This window comes from Cyprinus carpio, unplaced genomic scaffold (genome assembly GCF_018340385.1).
Source record: "Cyprinus carpio isolate SPL01 unplaced genomic scaffold, ASM1834038v1 S000006530, whole genome shotgun sequence".
Classification (NCBI taxonomy): Eukaryota; Metazoa; Chordata; class Actinopteri; order Cypriniformes; family Cyprinidae; genus Cyprinus; species Cyprinus carpio.
Window position 1 is genome coordinate 1,203,578 of NW_024879195.1, and position 15,132 is coordinate 1,218,709.

General features: G+C 38.6%; 1 gene segment (V, D, J or C); it reads left to right on the forward strand.

Annotated features, from left to right (window-relative positions):
• LOC109068660 overlaps positions 1-4,498 on the forward strand; it is a 133,741-nt gene extending 129,243 nt beyond the window's left edge. The window contains 3 exon segments of the C gene segment in view: positions 2,665-2,967; positions 3,907-4,061; positions 4,209-4,498. Coding sequence covers positions 2,665-2,967; positions 3,907-4,061; positions 4,209-4,220 — 470 coding nt within the window.
• Positions 4,499-15,132: the final 10,634 nt, after the last annotated feature.

The window sequence follows — 15,132 nt, forward strand, 5'->3', positions numbered from 1 at the left end:
TTGTTATATTTTTTTATATCATTAAATAATTCATTCAGTCATTCATTTGAGATGTAGCCTAGTCTAGCTGTCTAATAGGTCTAATAGTGTTCATATGTACTAAATTACATTGAATGTGTATTGTCTGAGACGATGAATTGTCTCTTCAGGTGAAAAATCTGCGCCAAAGTCAAACATCGCCATGTCCCAGTGTACTCCTGATTCTACTGGGTCCTTCATCATCGGCTGCATGGCAAGAGGTTTCTCACCTGCGGACTCGCTGACTTTTTAAATGGACGGATTATAATACGAAGGAGTTGAGTGATTTCGTGCAGTATCCAGCATTCGGGAGTGGTGGAGAATATACCAAAAATCAGCCATATGCGCATTAGTAAAACGCGATTGGAATCATACAAAACCCTTACAAATGTGAAAGCTTCAAATCCTAACGGCAAAATAGTATCCTTGTTGCTCCACGTAAGTTACATTTCAATTATTATTATTATAATTTACATTAGTTACTTCATGTGTCTTTTCTATTGTATATGCTGTTGGATTCGGAATACTTAATTTCTGAGCCTATGTCAGGGAATGCAATGACATATGAGACCCCCGCCCCACTGTATAAACCAAAATAGAGAAAAAATTTAATGTTTTTTTTTTTTTCTTTTTTTTTTTTTTTTTTTTTTACATATATATATAGATATATATATATATATATATATATATTATATATATATATATAATATATATATATATATATGCAACATTTAACATATTGAACTATTGTAGTTCAAACTCAACTACAATAGCAATAGTCTGTTGCTAGCTCCACCGCTAGATCACTCTAAATATGTGTACATAAGTTTGCAAAATGTCGGATGTCCTCCACACAGTTTCACTGGATGTAATCGTTGTTTTAATTGCAGGGAGTCCAAGAGATCCAACCCTGAGCTTGGTTCCCGTAATAACCTTAAAAAGTAAATCTGTCATGTGTATCATTGAAGATTTCTACCCCAAAAACAACCTCTCGGTACAATGGAAAATAAATAATACAAACAGCATGAGCCAGCTAAAACTGGAAAAGTAAACTCAATAATCAAGGTTATTATAACGGATACAGTTTTTATGAAGTCAGCAGTGACAACTGGGATGTGGATACTCAGTATACCTGTGAGGTCACACACCAGGGAAAACAGTTTAACACCGAGGCAAACTTCAAAGGTAAGTCATCTAATGTTGATTTGCTCTATCTAGTTCACGTTTAACCCTTTCGCAAGTAAATTTAAAATATTCTAGGTGAGCCACCAGCATGAATTTTTTTTAGGGCGATCGTTATTTTAGAATGTGTCGCCTTATTGTTTTCCATGGGCAACGCGTCATGTTTGTCACGTCACAACGCAGCCACAATAGATCTGTATGACACACGGATCGCTTTTATTCCTTTTTCCTGTTTTATTCAAAATATTCACAAACATGCTTACTATATTATGAAATATCTGATATTCCGATTCTGAAATATGTGCAAGTAAATCTATTTGGTAGTTTAAAACACTTTTATATCGAATGTGTGTTAGTTGATTTATACCGGGTGATGGGCGCCGCCATGTTAGTTAGTGGGATTTACAATACGCAAATTCATCCTCTCCTCCCGAAACACGTTAAAGTAGGTCTCCAGTAAACTGGGAGAAGAAGAGCAGAGTAAACTTTATAGTTACCTACACAATCTGTATATGATAGCAGTAAAACATGTCGTCAGATTATATTTGTAAAGATCATTATTGCAGTTTTCCATAGACATCAGCGTGTATTTTACAAACTGTAAATGTATGGTTTTGATAGTACTTAATTGTATTTAAATATCTGAAACCTAAAATAAGCATTATATGGTTGAAAACACTGAATATTTGTGATAATATGACAAGCGCTCAGCGTGTCCGACAGCCAAAGCGCGCGAAAAGCGGATTTAAATTCAGCAGTTGATGACGTGACGCGTTAAAGGGTTCACTTCTGTTTTAAAATTCACACAAAGATAAACTTCTTCAAACTGATCCCAATTCACATATATATACATATATTAGATATTTATATCACGGATGACACCAAACTTACACATTAAGTAATATTTACTTTCTTTCTTCTTTGTAGCTAAATTGTCACTGATAATGGAGTCACCAATTCAGAAAGAAACTATTTGTTTATGATAAAATTGTCTTGCAAGCTGTTTGTTTCTGGAGATGTAAAAGTGCAAGATACTTCAGTATCATGTAAAGTGAAGGATGAAAGTGTACCCACTGAGAATATCACAACAGGGAATGTTGAATTTTCTACTGACACTTCACAATTTAAAAGAATTCACAATGTCACTGTTGACACAAATAAATGGTTTGATGGTGAAATGGTCACCTGCACCATCCGTGACACAAATAACAAAGACATCAAGCGGGAGATCAGTTTTCAAAAAGGAGGTAAGTCAGTGTGTAAAACTCTATGTGTGATTATGATAGATGCTTATAATTTAATTGCCTGGCAAAAAATTAAAATAAAATAAAATATTGCCTTTAAGCACAATTGAAATTATGTATGTTAAAAAGATTAGACTGCCTTGATTTGACACTGTTGTTATTCATTATTGTGTGATTTTTCTGTTTGTTCAATGAACCTTTATTACTTCCTCCAATTCAGATGGAAATAAGCCCACTGTTACCATTTACAAACCCGATAACATCAAAGATCATATCTCTCATGTGTGTGAGGTCACCAGCCCTAAACTCGGCGATGTCTATGTAATATGGAAAGTGGGTGATGAGCCTTACATAGAGGGCGGAACCAGTGCTCCCATCCATCAAAAGGACTCCACGTCTGTTTTCAGCATCCTAACAATGACAAAAGAAGAGTATGAACAGCTCAGCACCACCATCACCTGTGCAGTCATTCATGCCAACATGGACAATAGAAGAGCTCCATTACAAGTGTCAACAAGCCAAAGTAAACAGAAAGAAGTTTTCATGTGATTAATGTGCAAGCATTTCCAAACTGTCATTGTTCATCTGTTGTTCAGTGTTTCAGTGCTTTTGTCCTGTTGCTCTCTCATCAGATTTATGTAAAGTGTCTTCACTGTTGGTTTTTTGTGCATATTTCTGTCTCTCTGTCTGTATCACTTTACTTGCGCATGGGTCAAACATCAATGTCAAATTACACTCAAGACTAAATGTTTAATTTGATATTTACTTACATGTTGCATTGTAAGTAAATATGGTCACATGAAAACATTGTCAGAATGATATCATAAAGCTTCTTTACGTCTTGTTCTGTGCTTACTGTACTGCTGTTAGTCTATAATATAACATGCCATTTTTGTGTTGTTTTTACAAGCAATAAATATTTGTTTGCATGATTTAGTCGAGCTCTGAATTTTATTTTATTTTTTGCCGATTTTTTTTCTCTCCTGTGTCTGTCTCTAGTAAAGCCCCTTAATCAATTCTTAAGATAAACATCAAAATCATAAGGAATTATTGGCCTTTTCAAACAATAAAACATACAGATGTTATATGTGATGTTTTTTATGTGCACTTGTATTTTTAGTATGTCAGTTGAACATAGTAAGTTACTTGATAAGCATACCATAAATGTAAAAAATATACGTTTGTATGTTTTCTAATGCACTATCAATGCTTAAACAGACAGGATTATAATATTGTGTATGTTTGTCTCTTCAGTGTACACTCAGTTGTGTGTGCAAATGAATGTATGTGAGTACTGGTATGCAGTACATAAAGCAGACATGTGCGTAAGTGTTACTAAATAGATGTCTAATAATACTGGACTTTACATTCAGGATGTATGATTTATGTTCTCATATATGTGTCGCACACCATGTGCTTACCATACATATGTCTCCTGTACATGTGTTTTTGTCTTTTTCAGGTGAGCCACCAGAGCCAGGGACAGGCTTTGCTCTGGACTGCAATAAAGATGTTCTTGAGGAGGATGAGTTCAGAAGTCTCTGGTCCACTGCCACCTCATTCATCTTCCTCTTCCTCTTCTCTCTGACCTACAGCGCTGTGCTCAGCCTCTTCAAGGTATTACAAATATTACTGAATATCGTGCAGAGCATTTTAAGTAAGATGATTCCTTTTACTGCATGTTTTTAGCATGCTATAATTTAGATTGTATTATATCTTCAGTGTGTTTTTAACTATATATATATGTATATATATATTTCCCAGGTGAAGCAGTGATGATTTGTAAAAAGAACTTGTGAAGACCCCAAGGTTTCTTCTTTGTTTTGTGACTGTAATTAAATGTTAGTCTAATGTATTTGGAAATCAAAAAAGGAAAATAACCACTTCATCTCTATCTATCTTTTGCTCAGTTTATTCCTGTATTTCTGTACGCTTGTATGAAAAACATAGAGGCTTTCTGAGAGTGAATAATTTACCTCTGTGCTCGCATTTTTGAAGACACTGACAAATATGTACACATATCAATAAAGTCTTATTATATCTCTCTGTCAAAATTAGATTTTATTTTTTTAAATATTGTATCAGCCCTCTTACTACAAATGACATTATCTTGCATTTTCAGCTGTGATATTAGTAGAGATCCCTCAGGACATACTAAACTGTGAGAATATTATGTAAAAGAATATACAGCCATGACCTCAATCTTGATGTGTTGCTGCTTATCTAAAAGTATGAGGGGGAAAAAAATCTGAAGATTTCTGATGAATTGATAAATCAAACAGATTAATAAAGTAAAGCTTTTGAACACCTTTGGAATATTTTGAAAATAATCATTTCTCAAACAGATCTGAAAAATCTCAAATTTTAGTTATTATTTTTATGTTATTATAAGACTGATTCAAACTGCACTCAAAATTCCTAGAAAAGCTGAAATTTATGGTAATGCAAATGTGGCATTGCAATGTGTTTCACATAACATTTTACTGTGTGTTTCTCTCTCGGTTTTGTGGGTGTTGTATATTTCATCTCTGGGGATTCTGGGGATCCACAAGAGCAGATGAACATCTCACATTCAGCAGCTGCAAACTGTCAAGCACTTTTTTAAATTCTTAATAATGGCCAAACAGTAATAAACTGAACAACCCCAGTGCAGTTTCTAGCAAGCATAATGAGCTGCAAAAGAAATTAAAAAAATAAAAAAAGGTCATGTTGTAAAATGCACATTTTATAAACATTGTTTATATATCCTCTTAATATGCTCATTAAGATTCACTTTAATTACATTTTTTTGGTCTATCCAAAAATTATGCCCCTTGAAACTGATAATTCGGAGTGTTGCAATAAAACTTCACAATTATTTTAATGTCTCAGAAACGTTGCTTTGCTGATATATGCAAATATGCTGGGCGAGTGTTTCATTTGACTAAGTAGCCATACTCTCGAAGGAATATTGAATCTCAAAACTAGATGTATTCGAGAGCATCTGTGTATTCAGGTCTCTCTTTCTTCCTCTTTCGTTTGCTCACACCTGCTGATGTGAAACTGCATTCATGTTGATGACTAACAATTCTTAGGAAGGTTAAAATGTTCAAATTTTAAAACCGAAGCCAGCAACGACTTATTTTATTACACTTTATTAATGTTTATATTTTATTTATATATATTAATGCTATACATGGTTTATTTTACACTTATAATGCGTAATTCACAAACAAATGAAAAAAAAAAAAAAAAAACCTTTTTTAATTTGGAAAAGATGAAATGTATAATTTTTATATAAATTAACTTTATTGCAATCACTACGAATAAAAACAGTTATTTAAAAAAGTACACTACTTTTCTTAACATTTAGCCTACTCAAAAGTTAATAAATGTTATGGGTAATGCAAGTTTTAAAAATAATAAGTTTTAGGTAATGTAATATTTAATATATATATATATATATATATATATATATATATATATATATATATATATATATATATATATAGTAGAGTATAGTATAGTATAGTACAGTTTCTGAATGCATATGGCGCTAAAAAGCAAAGTCCTCCAAATGCATTTCATGCAAGGTCATAAACTTAGCCTCCTTTTTTTTCTTTTTTTTTTTGTTGCATTTTGCTTACCCTTGCGCCCTCCAGTGGTGAAAACTATTTACATTGATGTCTTTTACAGTCACGAGTCCTCAAGCGAAGCCGAAGATGCAGTTAGCATATGACCAACTGAGTTTTGAAAGTGCATTTTGTGTGAAGATTTGATTGTTTTAGCCTTGTCTCGGACCCTATCTACCTATCTAAACAAAATTATATACGTCAGATAAGTCCCCTATGAAATCGTAATAATACAGGCTTAATAGATAAACTATGAGAAACAGAAAGCATTAGTTCATCACTTGACTTGGACTTTCGTTCTGTTTTCATGTGGCAGGCGCATGTCGGCTGCATACAGAAAGAGAAATGATTCGTTCGCCTCCTGACTGCGTTACACACGTCACGTGACAGCAACCGGTGCAAAAAAAATAAAATAAAAATAAATTTATATATATATTAATAATGGTAGCCTACATATATATATATATATATATATATATATATATATATATATATATATATGTGTAGGCTACCATTATTAATACTAACATATGCACATGAGGTACTGTAGTATTATGTACCTTTAATTTACTATTGTGCACCTTAAAGAGGTAATTAAGTTAAGGAGTATTATTTCACCGTGACAGCTTTTTGCACCTACTTTTCTGAGAGTGCATAAATTCTTATCATAAACTAAGCAAAACCAAAACAAACAAACAAACTAAAAGTTCATATTCAAAAGCCAGTACTAAACAGTTAACAGTGCATACAACTTTTATCTCTTTTTCTTTCAGAAATGAATATAAAAGTTTCGAGATCTACTGACTCAACTAATGAATTGATTTAGGATAAATTGTAAGCTATTTTAATCCAGTTCTTGTATGATATGGCCTTCTGTGTATTGTGTTGTTACTGATTAAAAGAAAACATACTCGGGTCTCCTGAAACAAAAGATTTCTTCAAAACGAACAACTCATCACTAAGAATGGTGAGAGAAAGTCCTGTGATTATTAGGATATGATGTGAGCTCAGCAGGAGTGCACTTGAATAACCTCCATTTTGAGGAAAAACACAGTGATGTAAACATTTCAAATAAGGGGATTATTATTACACCAGGGTTACACTCTGGCACACTCTTATCAACTATGGTGTGCATAATGGGACATCCTTCATTATGTTTATCAATCTGTGCCTTTTTATTCCAGCGCGTTGACAGAAGTCACAGAACAATTAACTTTTAAATTCGCTTTATTTCGTTGAAGCATTTACTGTAATTCAAATTCTCATGAACGTTTTAATCTGTGCTCAAATTTATTTATTTATTTAGCCTATTTGTTTATTTATTTATTTGTTTTATTTTGAGTAATAATACTAAAATGACCAAACATGTTAAGCACTGAATAGAACTTAATAAGATGAATCAAATACAAATCTACAGGCTCTAGATGCTCCTTATAGTGAATGGATAGATCTACATTCAAAGCAATAAAGTATGAAAAATTAGTGGAAAAAGTTGGCTAGAAATTAGTCTTCGTAAGTACTTTATTTTCATTGATCATTTTGATGCTCCATAAAGCTCCATATATGCTTTTCTGCATGTTGGATTATTTGTTGTTTGAATCACCTTTACAAGAATTTCTTGAAAAGTCTGACATTTCTCTCTTACTCTGCTTTATAAACACCAGAAGTAGAGCATTAGTTATTGTCCGGCTTTATACTACTGTGCTATAACTACGGCCACACTAATTTAAACCTGTACATAAACTCTACGAGACCCGAGACTAAATTAAATATCTTATATTATATATTAAATATATCCCGAAATCAAAAGTAGCACGTTGAAACATCCACCGAGCAAATCGAACAAAATTTTATTTTATTTTTATATTTGTTTAATAGAACAATAGTTCTGACTCTGCAAACATACTGGCTGGGTTTCACGATAACGCTGTTTCTTAGCACTATAGGAAGACTCCAAAGGTATGCCTTAGCTAAAGGTGTACCTGTTCTAGACGTGTTCCCCGAAATATACATTAGGAGGCTGCTTACAGCAATCAGTGTTGGCCCAGATCCGGCCCAAACCTGCCCGCATAGATTCCACACGGGCCAGATGTGGGCCGGATCTGGGCCAACACTCTGTCAGGCGCTGTCAGAGGTATACCTTCTTACGTGCGACATTATCAGGTGCTGCCCATCGCAGTGGTGCTGAATTGGTTGATATCAGTGGCTCGAGAATCTATTATTCATTCTATGCAAGCGCTGCTTCAGTGCTTTATGTGAGAAAACGTCTCAGGTTATGAATGTAACCATGGTTCCCTGAGTAGGGAACTTCGAACTGCGTCCTCTAGGGGTCGCTATGGGGAACACCTCATCGTGACCCGTTTCTGAAGCATACATTGAAAAAAACACCAACGAGTTGGCCACCGACAGCCTCTGACGTCACTACCGGCGCGACTATAACACAGGCACCGGGATGACACGTCATTCACTTCTCCGTCTGAAGCTTGCGGCCGAAGCATGGCAGGGAGCTAGAGGACGCAGTGTCTCATTCCCTACTCAGGGAACCATGGTTACATTCATAACCTGAGACGTTCTCTTTCAAGGGAACTTCGAACTGCGTCCTCTAGGGGTCGCTATGGGGAACAGTATACCCATGCTGCCATGCTGAGGGGAGTGCAGGCCAGAATCATGACGAACACTAAGTACCAACTCTACCATTTCAATGGGAGTTGCCCCTGGGACATTTAGACGGCTGTCTGTGACAATACCCCTTACGGCCAAAGGCCTAAGCTACATACCCAACTTAATTGTTAGGGCCTCGGCCCGGGGGTAGAGCTGAAGGCTTGGAATGAGGAAAGATTCCTTTAAAGGGATACGGCTAGGAACCTAGCATTTTATACTAAGTCCTGCCTGTCACACAGGGGGCTACCGCTTGCTTCCGCAAAAGCTTGCTGAAGGAGCTGTCTCAACAGATCTCCAGTAGCAACACCCTGTTTAGATAGGTATCCGAGGATACTCGAGTAGAGTGGTGCCCAAGATGAACGGGGCTTTTACCAACTCAAGAAAGGGCATGAAGCAACTGCGCGAAGCCCTCACCATATCGGATTTTAGAAAGAACGCAGAATACTAGCGTGTGAACTTACCACAGTGTGGATTTCAGAAAGTGTCCAAAGACTTCACGTGCACACTTACCATAGCATGGATTTTCAAATACTGTTCTAAGGAAGGGCTCTCGTGGCACTCTGATAGAGCAGCTCATAGATGGAATGCTGCATCTCAAAACAGTATGTTTGAGAGTCATCAACTTGTAGGGTCAAAAATGATCAAAGACTTCTGTTTTCATGTCCCAAAATATCTTGAGTAACAAAAGGGCCATTTGGCATTCCTGAAGGCACAAAAGTGATGATATTAATCAAGGCCTGTAGGCCAACATGTGACTACATCGGGGGTCTGCTAATTGTCACACCTTTTGCGCAGTGGGTGAAGCTGTAGTCTGCTGATTGGTCAGTTTTTTAGTCTCACATTTGGTTTTTAGTCACATGGTCAAGGAAGGGATAAAAGAAGACTGTAAATGTTGCTCTGTCTCTTTCTCTCTGCTGGCTTTTCTTTGCTGACTCTTTCCTTTGCTGGAGTTCCTTCATCTATTTCTCTGCCCTCTGCCCTCTCTCCCTCTTTTTTCTCCCTCTCTCCATCTTCCCCTCTCTCTTTCTCTCTCAGGTAATATTTTACATACATGTTAGGTACAATTAACTATATGTTTTACTATCCTTCATCTATTTTGTAACCAATTCAAGTGTAACCATAACAAAAAATTGTGTATTAAACCATTTCAATTATTAATTATGTGCTTACTAAATCTATAGACTAGAAATGTACTGAAGCGCTACCTATTGCAATACAATATAGTCACTCAACAGAAACGTTCTCCCACATACATACCTACAACAACTCTTCATACCTCCGTCAATCCTACAACCTGAACCACGTGGTAACAGACTAGAAATGTACAGTTTTATACCATCATGCTGATAACATTTCTTTAGTCCTTCGGCAATCCTACATCACAAAACACCTCGGCCCAGAGTCATCCATGCAAGCAAATCTGTGTTCAGGATTGTTCATACTAAAGGTTTAATGGATTGAGCATGGGGCACACATCAATTGAGTCCATTTCGATTTCTGACTATCACTGTCTTAAATAAGTTTGCAGTTTTCGTAAACATATAAAAAAACTATGCTTTTTGTACGAGTAAGCAGGGCGCGACCGACTTAAAGGTAGATATTTACCCTGCATCCAATGTTTAAGATCAGACTGACGAGTTTGTGTCCGGGAAAAGCATTCAATCGGCCGAAATGTTACTTCTAAAGCGATACCGGGTCTGCAGTGAACGAATAATTGAAAGTATGGGATTTTCAGAATACTCAAATATCTAAATTAATAAACAATCGATATCTGTGATCAGCTTTTGATAGAAATATTGCCCAAATTTAATGATCACGTAAAACTGGAGTCAGATTAAACACGTAGCTAGACTAAAATTCAAACTAAATCCTGATAAATTCAGAAGCGCAAATAAAAAGACAGAATACGCATTAAACCTTCGACCAGGCTGCTGGATTCTGCTTTTTGGGCTGGCGGTTGGATCCTTACAGGTAATACCTTCGCTTTAATCTACTAGTAATAATGAATTAAGAATAATGCAGAATAAACCAAATATAACAATTTATTATCAGTCAGGTAAAATTGTATCATGCCAGTTACATAATGAAAATAATTAGAAGCCAATTTAGAAAGGATAGTGTAATTGTAAATCACATTGTAGTTGTGTTGCAACATTGCTTCTGCACAAAGACACTGTGGCCATATTGGGAACGGCCAAGTGATCCATGCAGGAGGCCCACAAATTTAACATAGTCACACATGTAACAGTTAATCCTAATTTTAAGACACATGGTCTAAAATGCATAGCTAAGCACTCAGGTGTTTTTAGAGAATAAACTTAACAAAGCCAATGTGTACATGTAGTAGCACAAACAACTATACAGCGTGCTCTGTAGGCACAATGTGTTTAACACAATTACTTAATAGTATACCTGACTTCAGGAAGATACATAGTATGGAGCATATGAAAATACACTCCACACTACGGGCTTTCCTGGCAACAGAATCGCCCAGTAGTGTTTTGTCACTTCCCTTAAATACTCAGACCAGACAACAAATAATCTTCAAATCAGCTGTAAAAACATAAAAGACCTTTTGTTTTTTTTAGGTTCCCGTGGTCACATCAGGGTCACACCTGGCTGGAGATAAACATTCTCAAAGACCCCTAAAGGGGAACACAACCCCCTTCACAGCAGAACACAATTCTACAAAAGTTTTCCATCTCTCTTATAATACAAGTGACTACTTTGAAATTGAGACCAATTTACTAATCGCACAAAGACCTTTAAAATGACACCAAACATGAAAAGTTTACAAGCATGAATCCTGAAGATATAGTAAATGTTTTATGTGAGCGTAACAACTTTTAGATGCCTGGACCATGTGCCCTGGGGGGAAGGAGGGGTGAAAGTACCAAAGAACAAATGGTCTTTCTTCCAGATCTTCCTATCTGTTTGTTTGGCTCCACGAGGAGATCAAAGCCCATTGTTTTGGTGCATCTGCATTTGCATTGTGAGAGTTCCTGAAAGTCTGAGCTTCACAAAGAATTCATTTCATAAGGAAATAATTTCACTCCTTACAAACTCGATCTGTGAAAATAATGCTGGAGCGCTCTGGGAAAAAACAGTGAACTCAGTCTCATATGAGAAGAGAACTCCGAATTCAGAATAGCGCGCTCATAGGCAACCCTTCTTGGAAAAGGGGAGTGCTGCTAAACTACCACGAGAATCACCCAAATAGCCCCTCATGTTAAGGAAAGCGATGCTTGAAGTGTATAAACGAATACACACTGGCTGAATGGAGCCCAAGGAACCAAGGTATAATCATCTCAAGAAAGGGAACGAGGCGGAGCGCGTAAACCCTTACCATACAGGATTTCAGAAAGTGCGCAAAGTCTTGTGTGCACACTTACCAATACGTGGATTTTTAGAAAGTGCGCAAAGTGTCTCACGTGCACACTGACCACCATGTGGTTTTCAGAAAGTACACAGAGCTTAGCGTGTGTACCTAAAGGTTCCCAAGCATGGCAGAGGCGGCTGAACCGCACGGGAGAGGCAAGCTCAAATTTTACAGACCTGTAGCGAGGGGAGCATCACCTGAGGCAGCATATACAAGAAGACTTCTGTAACTGCCACCTTCACTTCCCACTGGATGCGACAGCACCTAAGCGGCCAGGAGACCCCTCAGGGTGACCTGGCTGGACATCCATGAAATTCCCTGCAGTGCTGTGCCAGGCCTGATGATCAAGGAGGCTCCCGCAGAAACCTGTGATCTCAGCTGCCTAATACCGGAACATGAAGCCGGATGGCTGTGCTGACGAGTGTTTAGTAAACACTGTAACTGAGCACTGCAAAGGAAACTTACAGAGTTTATTAGTAGACACATAACCACCAGCAATTTACACATAAGTATATACAGAAAGGTTATTTTTATACTCCCATCCTCCTGCACTGGAGCCCCGCTCAAGCGGCACCTCCTTTAGTCCGGACCATCAGTAAGGTGGTTGCTATGAACATAGAACCAGCCAAAAAATTATAGGTCCAGCATAAGAGACTGTTATGCATTAGAGGTTTCCACCTAACCTCGATCAGTTGGAGAGCTGGTGGTTACAGGGAAATTAGGAAGGGGAGGATAAAAGCAGAAGTTAAAATCCCTAAAGGGAACGAGTAATACCTCAGTATCACTCTGACTCAGATGAGAACGCTGCCTCGTCTGGATCACATCCCTTAGGTTCTGCTTACGTCCTTGTGACCCACAATTCCTCTTACCCCTGCCCGCAGGTGGGGGATGAGCGCGAGTCGCGACACTAGCCCTTCTGTGCCCGTCTTTGATCCTCAGATCGAGACAGGCCAGGACCCCTATGTTGTTCGGGCTCAGACCTGGACCTTCGTGGAACGAAGGATCTGAAAGCAGCGGAGTGTGCCTTCGTCTCCCCGAACTTCTCGATCACCGTCTCAACGGAAATACCGAAAAGTTCAGAAGGCGAAACTTGAGCATCGAGAAGAAAGCCTTTTCTTTCTTACGATGTCTGCCAGGTTCATCCACAGATGTCTCTCCGCCACCACCATGGCCGCCATAGTCCTGCGCTTGGCAAAGGTGGCCTGCTTGGTAGCCTGCTTGGTAGCTAACACAATTCTACAAAAAGTTTCCATCTCTCTTATAATACAAGTGACTACTTTGAAATTGAGACCAATTTACTAATCGCACAAAGACCTTTAAAATGACACCAAACATGAAAAGTTTACAAGCCAGAATCCTGAAGATATAGTAAATGTTTTATGTGAGCGTAACAACTTTTAGATGCCTGGACCATGTGCCCTGGGGGGAAGGAGGGGTGAATGTACCAAAGAACAAATGGTCTTTCTTCCAGATCTTCCTATCTGTTTGTGTTGGTCCACGAGGAGATCAAAGCCCATTGTTTTGGTGCATCTGCATTTGCATTGTGAGAGTTCCTGAAAGTCTGGCTTCACAAAGAATTCATTTCATAAGGAAATAATTTCACTCCTTACAATCTCGATCTGTGAAAATAATGCTGGAGCGCTCTGGGAAAAAAAACAGTGAACTCAGTCTCATATGAGAGGAGAACTCCTGAATCCAGAGTAGCGCGCTCATAGGCAACCCTTCTTGGAAAAGGGGAGGCTGCTAAACTACCACGAGAATCACCCAAATAGCCCCTCATGTTGAGGGAAGCGATGCTTGAAGTGTATAAACGAAATACACACTGGCTGAATGGAGCCCAAGGAACCAAGGTCTAATCATCTCAAGAAAGGGAACGAGGCGGAGCGCGTAACCCTTACCATACAGGATTTCAGAAAGTGCGCAGAGTCTTGTGTGCACACTTACCAATACGTGGATTTTTAGAAAGTGCGCAAAGTGTTCACGTGCACACTGACCACCATGTGGTTTTCAGAAAGTACACAGAGCTTAGCGTGTGTACCTAAAGGTTCCCAAGCATGGCAGAGGCGCTGAACCGCACGGGGAGAGGCAAGCTCAAATTTTACAGACCTGTAGCGAGGGGAGCATCACCTGAGGCAGCATATACAAGAAGACTTCTGTAACTTCAACCTTCACTTACCACTGGATGCGACAGCACCTAAGCGGCCAGGAGACCCCTCAGGGTGACCTGGCTGGACATCCATGAAATTCCCTGCAATGCTGTGCCAGGCCTGATGATCAAGGAGGCTCCCGCAGAAACCTGTGATCTCAGCTGCCTAATACCGGAACATGAAGCCGGATGGCTGGTGCTGACGAGTGTTAGTAAACACTGTAACTGAGCACTGCAAAGGAAACTCACAGAGTTTATTAGTAGACACATAACCACCAGCAATTTACACATAAGTATATACAGAAAGGGTTATTTTTATACTCCCATCCTCCTGCACTGGAGCCCCGCTCAAGGGGCACCTCCTTTTAGTCCGGACCATCAGTAAGGTGGTTGCTATGAACATAGAACCAGCCAAAAACATTATAGGTCCAGCATAAGAGACTGTTATGCATTAGAGGTTTCCACCTAACCTCGATCAGGTGGAAAGCTGGTGGTTACAGGGGAATTAGGAAGGGGAGGATAAAAGCAGAAGTTAAAAATCCCTAAAGGGAACGAGTAGTTCACCTCAGTATCACTCTGACTCAGATGAGAACGCTGCCTCGTCTGGATCACATCCCTTAGGTTCTGCTTACGTCCTTGTGACCCCCACAATTCCTCTTACCCCTGCCCGCAGGTGGGGGATGAGCGCGAGTCGCGACACTAGCCTTCTGTGCCCGTCTTTGATCCTCAGATCGAGACAGTCCAGGACCCCTATGTTGTTCGGGCTCAGACCTGGACCTTCGTGGAACGAAAGGATCCCTGAAAGCAGCGGAGTGTGCCTTCGTCTCCCCGAACTTCTCGATCACCGTCTCAACGGAAATACCGAAAAGTTCAGAAGGTGAAACCTGAGCA